This window comes from Rattus rattus, chromosome 2 (genome assembly GCF_011064425.1).
Source record: "Rattus rattus isolate New Zealand chromosome 2, Rrattus_CSIRO_v1, whole genome shotgun sequence".
NCBI lineage: Eukaryota > Metazoa > Chordata > Mammalia > Rodentia > Muridae > Rattus > Rattus rattus.
The window spans coordinates 8,549,145-8,568,843 of NC_046155.1; the positions used below are offsets into that span (position 1 = coordinate 8,549,145).

General features: G+C 47.9%; 1 protein-coding gene across 1 annotated transcript; it reads right to left on the reverse strand.

Moving 5' to 3' along the window:
• Nucleotides 1–9,261: 9,261 nt before the first annotated feature.
• Nlrp6 (NLR family pyrin domain containing 6) lies at nt 9,262–16,608 on the reverse strand. The gene is given in 9 exon segments (XM_032891511.1): nt 9,262–9,687; nt 9,690–9,781; nt 10,159–10,326; nt 10,402–10,572; nt 12,531–12,623; nt 13,365–15,114; nt 15,325–15,360; nt 15,579–15,850; nt 16,384–16,608. Coding segments are annotated over 9 exon segments (2,703 nt in total). The 5' UTR covers nt 16,413–16,608; the 3' UTR covers nt 9,262–9,595.
• Nucleotides 16,609–19,699: the final 3,091 nt, after the last annotated feature.

The following is a 19,699-nucleotide window of genomic DNA, read 5'->3' on the forward strand; positions in this document are numbered from 1 at the left end:
ATCTGCCCCTATTCGAATCCCCTTAGCTTACTTGTCTGACCTCCATTACTGAACCTGCCAGCTTTCTTAGACCCTAAGACAAAAAGGATCAACTTATTCTCCTTTTCTCCATCTCTGTTTTCTTGTAAGATTTACAGCTTGCCCATTGTGATAGCTAATCTTGGTTGCCAGTTTGGTCAATCTGGAATCAACTAAAACCCAAGCAATTGGGTATGACTGTGAAGGGTTTTCCAGACTGAATCCTTCGAAGTGGGAGACCCATCCTGAATCTGGGATATTTGAGGTAAGAAGACCCACTTTAAATCTGAAGCACTCCTTCTGACGGCAGCCTCCAAAGGACCTGGCAATTAGTTGGTATTAGATCCTGCTTCTTTGGGATTCCAACATGGACTGAAAAACCAGCTGGGACATGCAGCCTCAAGGACCGAACAGTTAGGAGATTCTTGGCCTCTCCGTTAGAAGAGAACCATTGTTGAACATGGTCATGATACATAACACGTGGTGAACACCTACAGGTACAGGAATCATTCATAAACATCACATACATTTGCATACTATATATTTATGTATCACATATTTACTGGATGATGTTTGTATATCATCTATATTATCTCCAGGAGGGAGGTGTGGTGGTTTTAATGAGGAATGTATGCCTCATAAACTTGGATATTTGAACACTTGAATCCCAGTTGGTGCAACTATTTAGGAAGGTATGGATAGGTGGCTACTCAAATAAATAAATAAATAAATAAATAAATAAACAATAATTATAACAATGATACATTATATTCTATCTAGAATATATAATGAGTGTATTCATTATATATTAATTCTAATATCATTCTATATATGCTGTTCCTCTGAAGAACCCTGACTAATACACTTCCTCTGTTGACTTTCTCTCAAAATTCCATGCCAAATTGTTCTCTAGCTCCCTTCAGAGTCTATTTTTAAGGAGGCTAAGAACCCAGAAACAGGGGGCTTGAGACCCCATATGAACAACAATGCCAACCAACCAGAGCTTCCAGGGACTAAGCCACTATCCAAAGACTATACATGGACTGACCCTGGGTCCAACTACATAGGTAGCAATGAATAGCCTAGTAAGAGCACCAGTGGAAGGGGAAGCCCTTGGTCCTGCCAAGACTGAACCCCCAGTGAATGTGATTGTTGTGGGGAGGGCGGTAATGGGGGGAGGATGGGGAGGGGAACACCTATATAGAAGGGGAAAGGGAGGGTTAGGGGGATGTTGGCCTGGAAACCGGGAAAGGGAATAACAATCGAAATGTAAATAAGAAATACCCAATTTAATAAAGATGGAGAAAAAAAAAAAAGAACCCAGAAACAGGAACTCCAAATTCTCAGTTAGCACTCACATTAGCTATGTATGATTTTGTAGCTTTTGAAATTACAATGCTCAAAGGATACAGCCAGGCTGAAAACAAAAGTTAAAGATTAAATAAAGTTTAAACATTAAATAAAATGGCATGAGTTGGTTTACTAATTCTCTCAAAGAATTTCCTTTTGTAAATGAGTTTTTAAGTTGTTTTATGAGGTATGCTGTTCAGATTTATGGATGAGAGATGAATTTTAACACAGTTAAATTCGAAAGTCACAGGAGCCTGGCATAGTGTCCCAGGCCACACCTTTAATCCCAGCACTAGGGAGGCAGAGGCTGCTAGATCTATGTGAGTTTCAGGCCAGCCTGGTCTACAGAATGAGTTCTAGGACAACCAGAGCCACATAGTGAGGACTTGTCTTCCAAACAAAACAAGGGACCACAAACAGGCTGGTTACATAGCATGTGGAAAACCATGGGTTTGCTCTACAGCACTGTATAAACCACACCATGACACTTAGTTGTTTTTTTTTTTTTTTTTTTTTTCTTTTTTTTCGGAGCTGGGAACCTAACCCAGGGCCTTGCGCTTGCTAGGCAAGCGCTCTACCACTGAGGTAAATCCCCAACCCACCATGACACTTTGTAATCACAATGCTGAAGAGGTAGAGGAAGATCAGAAGTTTAAGGTCATCTACAAAGTGATTTGGAAGTCAACTTGGGGTTATATGATATCCTGCTTTAAAAACAAAAAAACAAAGCTAGGAGGTGGTGGCTCACCCCTTTTATCTCAGCACTTGGGAGGCAGAAGCTGGTGAATCTCTGTGAGTTCAAGACCACCCTGATCTACATCATGAATTCGAGGACAGCCAAGGTCACATAGACCCTGTCTCAAAAAACCAAAAAGAGGAAAGACTTGACTCTTAACCACTGAGCCATCTCTCCAGCCCCAAGACTTAACTCTCAACACATAAAAAATACAAACTAGACCTTGAATTCTCTTTCCCTTTTCTTTTTTTTTTTTTTTTTTTCTTTTTTTCAGAGCTGGAGACTGAACCCAGGGCCTTGAGCTTGCTAGGCAAGTGCTCTACCACTGAGCTAAATCCCCAACCCCCCCTTTCCCTTTTCATTGTAAAAGTAACTTTTATCTCCTCTGATATATTTGTTTTCTACAAGGCTCACTCCCTCTGTCTGTTAACCCAGGCCTAGTCCTGGAATCTTCTAGCCTCCATACAGTCTATTCTAGGCCTAGAATGTTTTCAGCCTCTGAGACTTGCTGCTGAGACTAACCCCTTTCCTGGTTCTTTCTGACTCTGGCTGGCTGGTTCAACTCAACTGTTCTGACTCATTTTTCAACAAACTGACTGATTCAGTCTGGCTTCTCACTTGGCCTCTCCTGAGTTACTTGCCATGGCCCTATAATAACTATGACAATATGTTCTAATCTTCTGTCTCCTTCTCATTCTCTGACTCTGTCTTTACCTGCTTGTTCTCTCTCTGCGCCTGTCTCTGTACAACTGTTTCAGTAAAATTGCCCTCTCTCTTATGTACTGCCTCTTAAGTAGCTTCTCTTTCCTCTGTCTTCCTGTGAGTGTTGGGGCATATCCTATTCTGTCAAATCTTTCTCCTATCCATCACTTTGTCTGCCACTCAATTAGACATCACTTTCAAACTTGAGTGTTTCCTTCTACAAACTAACTTTATCCTCATTGTTTGGGGTTACAGGTGTATACTAAGGGCACATATGCATTCCAGAGGGATTAAAGGTGTATGCTAAGACTGAGCCACACCACAATTAAAACAGTTTTTTTTCCCAGTAAATAACACGATCTTGGGGTTCACAGTGTGATCAAATATCCTACAACATTCTGTGTCTTCTCAATTTTCCCAGTCTTCTTGCATACACTTATACTGTGTGTTAATCTATCACATGTGTCTGCGTGTCACACTGTAACTTGCTTGTGTATTGCACATGCACTTGATATATCACACACCTATTTATTTTGTGCTTCATACATACATTTAGTGTATGATGTCCTATATATTTACTGCATTTTGTTTTTGTATTGTTGGGTCTAGGGCTGCTATGTTTCAGTCACCTGGATGGGGGTTGAAGGTAGGGATCACAAGGAAAAGAAAAAGGAGGGAGAAGGAGGAAGAAGACAGATTGAACAGGAGGTCTCCATTACACATTGTGCACCAGGAGAATGTGGCCGTGTGAAATGCCCCCTGAGGACAAACTGGGGGGACAGAAATAACCCAGGCGAGACTGAAACAACAATGACTGGGGAGCACAGCTGAGAAATAGACAGTGTAGCATAGAAGACTAGACTAGACTAGACTAGACTAGCCACCCAGTAACTGTGCTAAGGCTGATTAAATAAATCTAGTAGGACTCAGTGTTGATTACTGGGGGGCTGGCCGGGTCCTATTAAGAACTGATAGAGTTAATAAATACCATCTATGACAACATTGTATCATATAGACATTTACCATATTTTGTATATCACATGTATCTATGATTATACATCATATACATTTACATATTATATATTTATGTATCACATCTTTACTGAATGGTATTCATAATATCTTCTATGTACTTTTTGTCTGTCTCTATTCTAGGTCTAGAACACCAGGCCTAGAAAGACACGTGTGGTGGTTTTAATTAGAAATTTCCATCATAGATTCAGGTATTTGAACACTTGGTCCCCAGTTAGTGGCACTGAGAAGGTGTAGGAGGTGCAGCCTTGCTGGAAGAAATGTGTCACTGGGGATGGGCTCTGAAAGATTCTATCTTTGCACCATTTCCAATTTGCGCTCTCTGATTCATGCTTGCCACAGAAGAAGTGAGTTCTTAGCATCCTGTTCCCACCACTGTGTCTGCCAGTTGCTGCTCCGCTGTCCTGCCACGATGGACTCTTATTCCTCGGGAACAATAAACAAAAATAAGCACTGCCCTCCTTCAGTCGCCTTTGATTATGTTTTTGTTGTTGTTGTTTTTTATTCTTTTGCTTAATCACAGCAACAGAAAAGTTGGTACCAGGAATGGGTTTTTTCTTCAAAGAACCTGACCATGATGGGTTCTGGAATGTGGAAGACTTTGGAACTTTGGCCTAGAAAAGTGGTTGAATGCTCTAAGTGGCACTTAAAGAGCTGTTCTAGGGCTGGAGAGATGGCTCAGTGGTTAAGAGCACTGACTGCTCTTCCAGAGGTCCTGAGTTCAACTTCCAGCAACCACATGGTGGCTCACAACCATCTGTAATGAGATCTTGTGCCCTCTTCTGGTGTGTCTGAAGACAGCTACAGTGTGCTTATATATAATAAATAAATCTTAAAAAAAAAAAAAAAGAGCTGTTCTAGTCAGATCCTGTAAGACAGCAGTACTGAGAACAGTTTAGATTGTAGAGGCCCAGCTCAAGAGATTTCAGAGGGGAACAATGTTGCCAACTGGGCAGAAGAACTTTTGTAATATTTTGGCAAAGAATCTAACTGCCTTCTGCCCTTGTCCTAAGAACTTGTCTGAGGTTAAATTTTAAAGTAATGGGCTCATTTTTCTAGTGGAGAAAATGATGAGACAAGATAATATTGAACTGTGCATGGTTGTTACTGATGACACTTATGCAGATATCTACAGTGATAAAGAGCAAGTAGGGCAAAAATAATTACAAAATGCAGAGTTTAGACAGGGACACTGAGAAATCTAATGTAGCCCAGGTTTGTGCTAGAAGAGAGACTGTAGTTGGTGAAAGACCCCCGGAGTGGGGAGACCCTCACTCAAGTCTCGGGATGACGCAACCCCCCAAGAACTCACACAAGACCGTCCTTGTTGTAATCACATGAGGTTTATCGATAGCAACCAGTGCACTGGGGTCGAGACTCGTATCCCACACAGGGGCAGTGGAGTTCGACCCCGAGAGGCTGGGAGAAGAGGTATTTAAAGGGAGAAACCACAACCCGAAGGGGCAGGGATGGTGTCATTGGAAAGTGTGTAGAATAACAGTGAAAAATCACAAGGAAGAACTCTCTGTCCCCCAAGATTGTTTCCTAGGAGAAGCTGTCTCCTACTTCTCAGATTGTTTAACTTCATGGTCCGCTAGTTCCTAGGAGAAGTTGTTTCCTGCTTCTCAAGATTGTTCTCTAAGATTTATGGTCAGCTAGTTTCTGGGAGAAAGCTGTTGAGCTGGCCAATGTAATTATCCATTCTATAGCCCTAGGAGAGGCTTTTTGGAACATACAATTCTGGGGCCTAACCTGTTTTTTTTTTTTTTTTTTTTTGTTTTTTGCTCTAATCTTTGTGTCTAGGGGGGCAACTTTAAAACTTTTATCTTTCAGTTGGTTTTTGTTTGTTTGGCTGGTTTTGGTTTTTTAAGATAGGGTTTCTCTGTGTAGCCCTGGCTATTCTGGAACTCACTGTTTGGATCAGGCTAATATCCAACTCATATTTGCTTCCTTCTGTCTCCTGAGTGCTGAGATTAAAGGTGTGTGCTACGGAGACAGTTAAGGAGTGGACCACTCTGCCCTGGAACAAAGAGAGGGGTGCCCTTAGGACAAGACCTTACCCAGCTAAACTTCCAACTAATCAGTTGTCTGTTCCTAAAAAGCAATTTAAAACAAACAAACAAAAAGCGTCTGCTAATGTGATCCATGCCGGTCCTGGCAGTTGTCCCTGTGGAACTCACTACTCTTAGAGTATGAAGGACATAAGTGTAAAGTCGTGAATTCTTTTTTTAAATTTTTATTTAGTATGAATGGATGTTTTGCCTGCACATATGTCTGTGCACCACACGTGTGCCTGGTGCCTACAGAATCCAGAGGGAATCCTGGATCCCATGGAAAGAGCTACAGACAGTTGTGAAATATCTTATAGGTGCTGAGGATTGAATCTGGGTCCTCTGGAACAGCAGACCTGACTGCTGAGCCATCTCTCTAGTCCCCGGGATCATGAATTCTTTTTTTTTTTTTTTTTTTTTTTTTTTTTTTTTTTTTTTTTTTTTTTTTTTTTTGGGGACCGAACCCAGGGCCTTGCACTTCCTAGGCAAGTGCTCTACCACTGAGCTAAATCCCCAACCCCGGGATCATGAATTCTTACTTGGTAGTTTCAGAGAGACGCTGTGGCCGGGCAACATGTGGCAAGGCATTCTCTACAAAGGGACAGTGAGAGACCATTGTGTGAAGCTATGAAAGTGAAGCCTGGGTTTCAGGGGAGACCTAACGATGTTGGAGATCCAGAGTTGTGAGACATTTGCCAAGGAGAGCTGCATACAGGAAGTCTAACCAGCCCAACAGGAGACACATGTTTCAGGCAACAAAAACTGGAGGGGCAAAACAATCTACGCTCTTTAAAACTTTAGTCCCAGACATTTCATATTGGGTTACAAGATTGAATGTTTTCTCTGCTGAGCGATGGTTTTGCTTTGGCCTAATATTCTGTCACTATGCCAAATTCTTCCCTTTTGCAGTAGTAAGGTGTATTCTGTGCCATTGTATGTCAGAAGTTTGTAATTTGCCTTTTGATTTTGCAGGGGACTAAAAAGTTGCCTTGACAGAATTTGGACTTTTAGACAGTGGTAAGACAATGAAGGACTATGGAGTCTCTTGAAGTTGGACTAAATGTATTTCGAATTATCATGTGACCTGGAGCTTAAGAGGGTCAGGGAGTGGTGCCGCGTGGCTTGAATGGAGAATGTCCCCCACAGGCTTAGGCATTTGATCACTTGGTCCCAGCTGGCCGTGAGTGCTGTCTGAGGGGGTTTAGGGGGTGCCTCCTTGAAACAGCACAGAAGGCGGCTTCGGGAGCTTGAGTTCTTTCTCTATTTCCAGTTTCTTCTCTCTGCTTCATGCTTGCCTTGGAAGATGTGGGCTCCCAGCTTCCCGTTCCTGCGGCCATGCCTGCCAACTGTTGCCATGCTCTCCTGTCAGGGATTCGTCTCCTTCTGGAACCATGCAGTGATTTCAATTATAAATGTCCCATGTGGGCTTGGGTATTTGTCTTAGTTGCTGGTCTACTGCAGTGAAAGAAGCACCATGATCAAGACAGGTTACAGAAGAAGAGCTGTGATCGGGCTTTGCTTGGGGTTTCTGAGGATTAGCCCGTGATCATCATGGTGAGTAGGAAAGCAGCAGGCACGGTGCTGCAGCAGTAGCTGGGACCTTGCTTCTGATCTGCAAGTTGGAGGTAGACAGAGAGCAAGGGTGGGCCTGGCATGGGCTTCTGACACCTCAACCCCTGCCTCAGTTCCAATGACGTGTCTCCTCCAACACCACACTTTCTGATCCTTCTCAAACAGTTCCACCATGGGAACTAGACATTCGAATATAAGCCTCTGAGGGCTTCTCATTCCAACTCCCAAAATATTTTCACACTTGATTTTCAGTTGATCGCACTGTTTGGGGGAATTTTAAGGGGTATGGCCTGCTTAGAGAAAATATGTCACTGGAGGTGGGCTTAGAGCATTTATAGACTTGTCCATTTCCAGTTCACTCTTGGCTCTGTGCCTGAGATTCAAGATGCGAACTCTCATCTTCTGCTCCAATTGTCTTGTTGCCATACTTCTCAGCTGTGCTGGCCCCTTAGCCCTCTGAACTGTAAGCTAAAGTAGACTCTGTATTCTGTGCGTTGCTTCTGGTCACGGTATCTTATCACAGTAACGGGAAACTAACTAAAGCAGCAGGGTTTTGTGTTTTTCATTTTGGAGATGAAGGGATGAATTTATGAAGGGATTGTGGAGGAAATGTCCCCTGAAAAGTAAAGGGGCTCACTGCAGAGTGCTCTGAGCCCAGCAGTGCTGGGCAGAGAAGATTCAGTTTTGAGGTATCCATGGCTTGCCCTAGCTCTGAAGGCTAAGCCTTTCTTACAGACTTTCTGCAGTCAGGTCAGATGCCAAACCCATTTCTTCAGTGGTGGACTGTGGATTAGACCTTGGCCTGTATTTGTGTATAGGAAAGACCATGTTAACACCTACTTTGACACCTTGACAAGCATTGCAGAGACCAACAAAAGGGAATCCAAGAGAAAATTTATTATGTTGGGAGAGATCCACTGTGTTGTGCCAGCTCCCACCATCATGGAAGCTATTATTCTTCTGGCTCCTTTCCTGTATCTCTCAGGCAGCAAGTGGGTTCCTCTGGGCTAGAGCCCTAAGGTTTCAGGGATGGCATTCTTCCAAAAGCCAATACCCAAAATTCCACACTGGAATGGTGATCTACCTATCTTCTGCATATAGAGGGTAGAACTCTGGGGTGCAGGGGTGGGGGACCACATCTACCCATAAGACAGCTGGGTGCCGGATCACAGACGAGTGACATCATTAAACAACATGCTCAGTTACTGAATACTTGTGGTTGTAAAACTGTAAAATTCTCAGTCAGCAAAGCCTCTCACCCACTCTGCTCCATCCCATATCACACTGCTGAAGTCCTGTCTCTGAGTCTGGCAGCAATCTCTCTACCCATCTAGTTCCTAAGGCAGGTTTCCATGCCAGAAACGCACATCCCAATTCTGTGGTAGCCCAGCGTCTCTAGCCCGCTGCACACTTTCTTACATTTAAATCGCTACATAAAAGAGCACACAACACAATAACCTTTGATCCAATTGATAAGATATATTTGCCCACCTAAACATACAAAGCCCTGTACACATCCATCCCTTAAGAACATTCATAACAACCTGTAAAGGTACAGCGTGGAATCTTATTGGAATCTTAACATCAGCTTCCATATTGTCCCGCCATGGCTACTTTCTCTGTCCCTCCTGTCTCTTTCTCCTTTCCATTCCAGTCTCCTCCTCTTCCTTCAAACGTTTCTCCCACCCATCTTTTCTTCTCATCCAATGACAGGCCTCCTTTCTATCCTGTACCTGCCCTCACCGGTATTTTACAAATTAAATAGGGAGAAGGTTCTGGTGAAGTCACCTGAGTCCTGAGTACAGACTAGGCAGCCGTCCTTGGGGCAGTGGAAGTAGCATCAAAATACAGATAACTCCAGGGCAAACCACAACAAATACTTCTGTTACTGTTGGGATTATCTTCAAGGGACAGATTGGTGGGCCCAGAAAGGGAGGTATTGGCGGTTATGGGGCTGAGGGAAGACTAACCTCCGAGTGTCTGGGGCAGGGCATGTGCCAGGTCTATATCCAGGGGCTCTTAAGTGCCTATATCTACCTGGGTCTTTTGCTTGCCCTTCTGTGGCTTCTTGGCTTGAAAGACTTGCCTGGAGGGAGAAGCTGGCATCTACTTGCTTTTGAATGGGGAGACATATTCAGAAGAACGGTGGCTTCAGCAATATCCTGTTCTGGACTCCGGGGCTCAGAAGACACTGTTTCATCCCTTCAGAGGCTGAGGATGTGTGCCCAATTTTGAATGTATGATGGCCAGATCTGGCTTTAATGTCTTCACAGCTTGAAGCTCTCTCAGCGGATTCTCAGTCAGCTCCACAGAAGTCAGACTGCAGCCACATGTGTAAGACAGGGGGAACAAGGGTCAGTCAGGGGCAAAGGCCGACTGGTGAGAGCGGGGTGGTTGGCACTGCTTGCTTAGGATATAACAAGTACAAGGAGGCAGTCGGTTGGAATCTATTAAAAGCTGAGGCCCTATGAGGGGATACAGAAGAGAGCTATGCTCAGACTGTGTCCACAGCTTAGGGCCCTTTGTTTGAGAGCCGGAGCTTTGGATAGGGCCTGCAGAAGGTAGGTCTTTATGGGCTGGTCACCCAGAGCTGTGTGAGCTCAATCATGTGAGGTCTCAGAGAGGACACCAAAGCACCTACTCCCACCCAGGGTTCATAGGCTCTGTCCTCAGGACCATGCCTCCCCCTGCCTTTACCTGAGGGTCTTTAGGCCACATTTAGGGTGCTTCAGGGCTGAACACAGAGGTTCCACCACAGTGCCAGGCAGCTGACAGCCACTGAGGTCCAGAGTGGTCAGGACTGGGCTCTGCTGGAGCACAATGACCAGGTAGTGGATCACCTCTTGGAGGCCAGGCATCTGTATCCTGTGGGGAAAGCCAAACTCAGGGGTTGCTGTTGGGATGGTTCCCTACCCCCATCCTTCCAAAATCAGGCCTTACCTGAGTGTCTGCACCTTGCATTTGGGCCAAGCCAGGCCTTGGCTTAGTAAACGCAGGCCTGCCTCAGTGAGTCGGTTCTGGAGGAGGCCCAGCTCCCTTAGGGAAGGAGCTACCTTCAGGGCCTCAGAAAGGTCTCGACAAACTGCATCAGGGAGTTTGCAGTGTGACAAGCTGTGGTCAAGAAGCATGGAGATTGGTCTGTAAGACTGGCCACTTCTCTACCTCCAGCTGAACAAACTAGCTATTCACTGGCAGACTGATGTTCGTCAAGAAATCTACAGTTCTTCATAATTTGGTTCGGATGGGCTGTCAGTCATCCCCAATGGCTGTCAGTCATCCCCAGTGGCTGAGCAGTCATCCCCAATGGCTGAGCAGTCATCCCCAATGGCTGAGCAGTCATCTCTAGTGGCTGAGCAGTCATCCCCAGTGGCTGAACAGTCATCCCCAATGGCTGAGCAGTCATCCCCAATGGCTGAGCAGTCATCCCCAGTGGCTGAGCAGTCATCCCCAGTGGCTGAGCAGTCATCCCCAGTGGCTGAGCAGTCATCCCCAGTGGCTGTCAGTCATCCCCAATGGCTGAGCAGTCATTCCCAGTGGCTGAGCAGTCATCCCCAATGGCTGAGCAGTCAGTCATCCCCAGTGGCTGAGCAGTCATCTCTAGTGGCTGAGCAGTCATCCCAGTGGCTGAGCAGTCATCCCCAATGGCTGAGCTGTCATCCCCAGTGGCTGAGCAGTCATCCCCAGTGGCTGAACAGTCATCCCCAGTGGCTGAGCAGTCATCCCCAGGCTGAGCAGTCATCCCCAGTGGCTGAGCAGTCATCCCCAGTGGCTGAGCAGTCATCCCCAATGGCTGAGCTGTCATCCCCAGTGGCTGAGCAGTCATCCCCAGTGGCTGAACTGTCATCCCCAGTGGCTGAGCAGTCATCCCCAGTGGCTGAGCAGTCATCCCCAGTGGCTGAGCAGTCATCCCCAGTGGCTGAGCAGTCATCCCCAGTGGCTGAGCAGTCAGTCATCCCCAGTGGCTGAGCAGTCAGTCATCCCCAGTGGCTGAGCAGTCAGTCATCCCCAGTGGCTGAGCAGTCATCCCCAGTGGCTGAGCAGTCATCCCCAGTGGCTGAGCAGTCAGTCATCCCCAATGGCTGAGCAGTCATCCCCAATGGCTGAGCAGTCATCCCCAGTGGCTGAACTGTCATCCCCAGTGGCTGAGCAGTCATCCCCAGTGGCTGAGCAGTCAGTCATCCCCAGTGGCTGAGCAGTCATCCCCAGTGGCTGAGCAGTCAGTCATCCCCAGTGGCTGAGCAGTCAGTCATCCCCAGTGGCTGAGCAGTCATCCCCAGTGGCTGAGCTGTCTTCCCCAGTGGCTGAGCTGTCATCCCCAGTGGCTGAGCAGTCATTCCCAGTGGCTGAACAGCTCTGCTATTTCTGATTTATTTATTCTTTCCCATTACAAATTATGAAGTGAGCACCTCTGTGTACTTGGTTTTCTGGTAGAATTCCTGAGCCCAATGCGACTGCCTTTTCGGCTCCGTTTGTTTTATTTTCACGTTGCTGGACCCTGATCCCCACAGAGCCAGTTTTCCTCTTCATCCTCTATCAATGCATGCCTGACTGTCTGCTTCGCCATGGCCTGCCTCTATTGGTTCCTGTAATTGTCCTTACTCGCCGCTCACTGGGGATGGCTCACAGTAATAGAAAACCTAGCATATTTTAAGAACTCTCTTTGTGGAGCCTCAGTAAATCTTACACTAATCCTGTGAGCTAGGACCAGCTGGGTATGTAACAGGGAGGACACCAGTGCACGGGCAGACTGACTTGCTGAAAGGCACAGAGAGGCAGGGTGCACCAGCTTCTGAGCTCCCTCAACACTTTCCTGCAGAGGGGTGGCCCTGCAGTGTCCTTCAGCACTTAGGAGCTGTCTTCAAAAGGAAAACACTGTTGCTTTCTCTGCCCGTCTCCAAAGGCACTGCAGCTCTCTGATTCCCACAAGGTCTTACACCAGCCCTCGCCTGACAGCCCCTAATAGTGGTGGAAGCCAGGTAGGCCTATGTCCTTACCCTTCCCTAGAAGGCAAATTCTGTCCCTGTCCAGACCACCCAGGTGTAAATCCCCTCCAGAGCATGGTGACTCACGTCAGAATACTCAGACCACATTGCTGGGTAATCATTGCCTCACAAAGTGGACGCAGCAAGGAGGCTGGGGGTTGTTTCACGGTGCTTTGCGAACTGGAGGGAGAGAGAGAACAAGGTTGATGTCCGTAGCACTCCTTCCAGGCCTTTCTGGAAAGGCCTCAATCTTCCTGAGGTTCCAGAACATCATTTATCTCACATCCCTTGCATCCTCTCCCCCAACCAATTTGAGCAAAACCCAAGTGTGGGCTGCAGATCCCAAGGACCAGGTCCTGCCATTATCCTGGTGTATACTCTCAACAGTGGGCGAGTCTTGGGACAAGCATTGTGTAGAGCTGAACTGAAAAACAAATGCCCATGTTGGTGAACCTAGGATCAGGTGGACGATGGGCAAGGAAGAAGATATGAGAATAATGTGGTCAATGGGGGTGCCTTGGGGCCAGTAGTTGGACTCAAGTGGTGGGGCCAGAGTAGGCATTGAAGACAGACAGCAAAGAGTGTTGGGATGGCGGGAGTGGCAGGTACAAGGCTCAGCACACAGAGGACATGGCATATTCCAGAATGTATGAGAAAGCACATCAGAGAGGGGCTAGGTTGCTTCGTGGACCTACGCTGGCTGAACTTGGAGGGTTGCCTTGATCTGCATGACTGAGAGTACGCGTGGTGAGGTCATTTGATGAGGAATAGAGACAGCTGCCTTGCAAGGGATGGGTAAAGCAGTCCTGAGGTCCGCTCTGCCATCTGGGTTACCAGATGTAAAATGCTTCCCAACCCAGTGGGCATGGGCGTGTGGGCACAGGTAGCACCGGCGAGGACAACCTCACCCTCTAGACTCACCCCTTCAGCCGGTTCATGAAGCTCTTCTTCTTCTTCTTCTTCTCCTTTGCCGCCACCAGTCCACAGCTCACCAGTCTCAGAGCCTGGCCGTCTGGGCAGCACTGCACGCAGTAGCTTAGAACCTCAAGGTCCATGCGGGTCAACCTAACTCGCTCCAGTACCATCTCTGGAAGGCTGCTGAGAGCCTGGCGAACAAAATCATCCTCTTGTGTCTCATACAGGCAGTACAACAGCTCCAGTCCAAAGTTGAGTTCCTCCTCCTCTTCTTCCTCCTCCTCCTCCTCTGCTTCCTCGTTGTCCTTCAGCTCATCCTTCTTTTCTGCTCCTACTGTCGCCACCTTGGGTTGGCTTTGTCCTTGTACCCAGCGCAAGGTGTCCTGTTTCACACGCCCTGGCACCACGCAGCCAAAATGGTTTCCAATGTCACGAATCCTCTCTGTACTTAGCAGTCCAAAGAGGAATCTAGTGGTGAGTGCCAGATGACCACGCAGCCCCGCGTCAGAGTTCAGGAGCATCTGCACACTTCCTGCGGGGTTCCCTGGAGCTCCCTCAGCGTCTAGTAGGTATGACAACGCAGCCAAGAACTCCTGGAAGCTCTGGTCAATGAACTGGTAGGTGACCACAGTTTCTAGCACTCCTGGCAGCTCCTTCTTGCTGAGAAACATTGTCTGAACCTGGGAACCCTGAAGCTTCAATCTCTCCAGGTCCTTTTCTGAGAACTGTGCTTGATGCTTCAAGATGCCCTCCCGGGCCAGGCGGCACAGCATTCGCAGCTCTCCCTGAACCCGGGGTCCATTGGTGCCTGCAGACTTCAGCATGCTGGTGATGAAGAGCAGGTACACAGATGTAGTGGTCTTGGAGGTACGAGACAGATCCCGGCCCAGCTCCATTTGCTGCAGCAGCACCGTGCACACGATCCAGCACACAAACGGCACAAAGCACAGTGCGTACAGCGTCTCGTTCTCTTTCACGAAGCGGTAAGCGCGCTCTGCCTTCCTCTCGTCCCGGAAGAACTTGAAGAAATACTTTTTCTTGTCTTTGTCTGAGAAGCCGCGCACTTCTGCGCACTGTGGCGAGCAAAGTCTGCCCTGCAGCCTCCCGAGGGGGGCGTTGCGTGAAGTCACCAGCAAGCGAGCCGATGGTAACAGCTCCTGGCTCAGCAGCCCGCTCAGCACTCTCAAGCCACTCGTAGCCTCGAAAGGGTCTCTGCAGGGAGTGGCTTCTGGGGCTGCTAAAGTAGGCAACTCGTCTGCACCGTCCAGGATGAACAGTAGACGATGCGGTTGCGCTAGTATCCGCCGCACCGGCGCGGTGCGGTCCGGGCACTGTTCCAGTATCAGGTCCGCCAAGCTGCGCGTACCTGGCCGCTCCAGCAGCTCGCCGCACGGCATGAAGAAGGCAAAGTCCACTTGGCTGTGGTATAGCTTGCCTCCTGCCCAGTCGTAGAGGATTTTCTTGGCGGCCATGGTTTTGCCGATGCCTGCCGGGCCCTGCAGCACCACGGTCAGCGGCCGCGGGCCCTCGTCATCATTTCCTCGGAAGAGCCGATTGAAAGTGTGTGTGTCCGAGCGCCTTGCGCGCTCGGGCTCTGGCTCCCCCGACGTTCCCAGCAGCTCGTCCTCCCCGGCGCCGCTCCCCGGAGCAATGAGCAGCTTGGTGAAGCGCTTGTTGATCTTCACGGAGCGGGCATTCCTCTCCTTCACCTTAGCATGCTGTCGTAGCACGTGCTCGCGGTACTTCTTCTTGTACTCTGTAAGGTGTAAGGCCGGGGAAGGTAGGGATGGGCTTGTCGCCACTCTGGAACCAACGCCCTGCCGGTCTAAATCTGGGCTTCCTTTCCTCTATTGTGCCATAGCTTCCTCCTCCAGCCATCTCACACCCAAGGATTCCCAAGCTGCGCCAGGAAACTTGGGCTCCACGAGGAGCCCAGTAAGGACCTTGTGTGCCCCAACGAACTTACCCGACACGGTGAGAAGCGCCGAGCTGGAGCCGAGCCCTGGAAGGCAAACCTGATATGAGGACCTCTAAGCATGAGGGATGTGGCAAGGAATTTGCCTGGGAGCTTCTGGAACTATCCCCCTGTGCATGAAACCCGGGAAGGGGAGGGAGCGGTACAGTCTCAGGAGGTGGTAATGTGGACAAAGTTGATCTTCACAAGGAGAGCAGGAAGGATCAAGTCACCGATTCGACCCCATCCTCCTCTACCCAGCTTACTCTGCAGCTGCTGCTCCTTGAGTCGCAACGACACATCTCGAATATCCGCCTTCTTCAGGATCTTTCGGGTCACATCTACGGCTGGCTCTGGCGCATAGAACTCGATCAGCTTGTCAGTGAGGTCCACAGCGTCTGAGTGCTCCAGTCGCCCCCACGGGATGCTGCGGCCATCCAGGGGCGCATCCCGGAGCTTGTGGCGAAAGCGCTTCAGCTGCTCCTGGCTCAGATCCTGCAGTGCGGCCAGAAGCAGTTCCCTTGCCACGGCCTCCGAGCTGGGGATGGACAGGGTTATCACTCAGGCGACCTGAATGGGACCTGTCCCTGAACCTCCCGGGTCACACATCGCACATTCTCCACACGGAGCCCCAGGACAATAATATATTGTAGAGACCCACCCGGGTGTTCCAAGGCTTCACCTCAAATTACTAACTGTGGTGAAGGGGAACACTCCATGGCTAATGGTTTTTCTGCATCTTTCCTTTCTGGCCACACCAGATAAAGCCAGTTAAGGTCCCTACCTGTCTGTGCTCTCCCGTGTCACATCCTCTGATAGGGCTCTAGCACTGGCCAGGCCCTAGTGAGGTTCCTGAATTCTCTGCTCCAAGCTCATACATAGCACCCTTGAATGAGTCCTTTCTGGACCACCTGCAGCAGGAGCTAAGTCTGACTACCTTGTGAGGAGCAGACTCATAAATGCCTTCGTTTGCAGGGTGGGCATAAAAGATGGGCTTGAAATCCTAGCACAAAACAGGCTGCAGGGGTGAGGCCACTTAACTTGAAAGCTCTCCCTGGAAACCACACTCACCTGGAGCAGGAGGCTCCAGCGGCATCCATGGAGTCTCAGGATCTAGCTCTCAGATGCAGAGGCTGGGAACAGAGGTGGGCCTTCCTGGGCTAAATTGTCTCATCCTGGGAGTGGGGGTGTTTCTCAGTCTTGTTCATTCTAGCTCAGCGGCGTCTTGCTGACAGTCAAGAGGCTCCCACACTCAAGCACGGTTTGTAACATCATATATGTGCTGGACTAGTGACCTTTGGTTTTCTTCTATTTTATTCTATCAATACTCCTCCCACTGGGTGTGGCGTCCCATGCAGCTGTGAGATGATTCAGACTGAGTGGCTGACTTAAAACCGGGTCTTCAGAAATGGTCTTATGGTGCCTTAAAATTTGCCGACAGGGTGTGAAATTCAAGGGAGCAGGTGTGTGTGTGGGCAGGATAAGGGTGGATAGAGAAGGGGAATCAGGCCCTCAGCTCTGTAACCTGTTAATCCTCCCATGTCCAGCTAAAGGGCAGAGACTGGATGTTTCTGACCCTAGGACCTGCAAGTGACTGCAGGAAAATGGAGTTCCACTGTGGTGACAGGGACGTGCATATAGGCAGGCATATATATCCCTCATGGCTAAGTTAACCTTGTACTTAAGTGACTGCTGTAGTAGACTAAATAAAGTCCGTGGAGACACAGTTCACACAGGCATGGCTGTGTTGCTCTGCAGCGCATACATTTATTTATTTATTTTTTATAAATTCTCGAGAACAAGTTTGCTTTGTCCCCTTGTCATCATTGTAGAAAAGGCAGAGCCAGGACCTGTGAGACGGCTTGTAGGTTAAAGGTGCTTGCCTGACAACCAGAGTTCCATCTCTGGAACCCACATGAAGGTGGAAAGAGAACCAGCTCCACAAAGTTGTCCTCTGACCTCCACACCCTAACCATGGAATGCATTGCACCCTCCCCTCCAACAACAAATGTTTCGGGGTGATGGAGGGAGGCTGGAGAGATAGATAACACTTAAGATTATCTGTCTCACGTGCAGAGCTACACTCTGGTTTCGAGAACCCACATTAGGTAGCTATCAACCACCTATGACTTCAGCTTCAGGTTATTCAACTGTCTCTCCAGGGACTCGTGTGTGTGTGTGTGTGTGTGTGTGTGTGTGTCTAACACACATGTCTAAATAAAAAGGAAGAAATACAAAGCCAAGCTGGTCTCGAATATATCACTCAACAGATGTGTGACCTTGTACAGTTTGTTTAACCTCTATGCCTTTATTTCTTGTTCTGGGAAGTAAAACACTCACTCACAGGGGGTTGGAGAAATGGCTCAGCTGTTAAAAGATTGACTTTTCTTCCAGGGGACCCAGGTTCAATTCCTAGCACCCACATGGCAGTGTATAACTATCTGTAAGTCCAGTTCCAGTAGATTGGACACCTTCTTTTGGGCTCTGCAGATGCCAGGAATGCACATGGTGCACAGACGTACATGTGACAAGAAACACATACATATAAAATAAGAAAAGAAACGCTTCTGTATTCCTATGACATGGTCTGAAGTATAAGATCTGGGAAGACGGCTCAGCCTGTTAAGCAGCTTCACTGTAAGCCTGGCATAAGCTTGAGGAACAGAGTTTGAATCCCCAGAACCCATTTTTAAAGGCATGGTAGCCACCAGATATGAAGTATAACAGTGACAGTCTCTGGGTGGCTCTCCCACACTGTTCCTTAGAAGCTGTGTTTTCTGGTCTACCAAGAACGCTGGGTTTCTAAACCTCACTCAGTTCTCATTCTACTTCACCAGCCCTTAGCGCTGTCTTTCAAATGTTCTTTCCGTTGTCGGAGAGACGGAGACGGCTGGGCCTGAGACTGAACACCAGCCCTGCTTTGGCTCTTGGGCATCTGCCACAGGATGTCTGGGACCCGGGACCCCGAGACTGTGGCTAGACCCCTCCTGCTTTAGAGGAGCCCTATGAACTTTGTGTCCCATGCACGCTCAGGATTGCTGATAACGGCTGTGGGAGTCCAGTTCCAGGGGACCAGCCGGTTCTCCTGATCTCCATGGACACCAGGCACAGGCATACACATATGACCACACACATAAAATAATAGTGATTTAAAAAAGAAACTAGGAAAGCAAAGGCAAATTAAGTTCAAAGTAATTAGGGACCAAAGACAATAATAAATATCAGAGCAGAAATCAATGAAACTGACAATAAGAAATTAATAAAAATCAAGCTGGTTCTTCGGGAAGAATATCATAAAATCCTATCCAAACAAAGGTAGAAAGAGGGGATCAGATAGAAGTTACCAGAATTCGAGCCGGAGAGAGTTGATCACAATTGATTCCATGAACTAAAGACTATTCAAGGAGCACTGTGGGCAACCTCTGTCTATAAATTTATCAAAATGTGCCAGTCTTCTCCTTCTTCTTGTTTTGAGACAGGGTCCACTATGAGCCCTGGTTGACCTGGAACTTGCTATGTAGATCAGACTGGTGTTGAACACAAGAGATCCACCTGCCTCTGCCTCCCAAGTGCTGGAACTAAAGACAGGTACCACCAAGCCTGGCTATGCACCAGTTTTGTTTTGTTTTTTTCTTTCTTCGGAGCTGAGGACCAAACCCAGGGCCTTGTGCTTGCTAGGCAAGCGCTCTACCACTGAGCAAAATCCCCAACCCCTAAATAAGGCCTTTTTTAAAATTTTACTTTATATGAGTACACTGTCACTGTCTTCAGACACACCCAAGAGGGCATCAGATCCCTTACAGATGGTTGTGAGCCACCATGTGGTTGCTGGGAATTGAACTCAGGACCTCTGGAAGAGCAGTCAGTGCTCTTAACCGCTGAGCCATCTCTCCAGCCCCGAGTTCTTTTGAAGAATAAAATCTTCTAAACTCATACAAGTGGTGGTTTGAATAAGGTGTCCTCCATAGTTTTTAGTTTTGACTGCTTAGCCCCCCTTTGGCAGCCCTGTATAGGCAGGATGCTTGGGGGAAGAAGCATGTCACTGGGGATGGTTTAAGAACTATTTCAAGTTGGCTCTCTCTGGTTGGTGCTTGCAGTTTAAAATGTGAGCTCTTCGTTTCCAGCCTCAGCTGCCATGTCTGCTACCTGCTGTCCCCAACATCGTGGATCCTTGCCTTGGTCATGGTGTTTTATCACAGCAGTGGACAGATTACTAATATAGCTTTATCCATTGATAAACAAAATTGGTCAATATCTTGTAACTTTCCAAACATAAGCATAGGCTGCTATTGTTTCTGATGAATCCTGTGAAACAGTTGAAGAAGTGAATAAGAATGTTCTAAATTCTGTGTGTGTGGAGGCATGTGCCTTTAGTCCCAGCACTCAG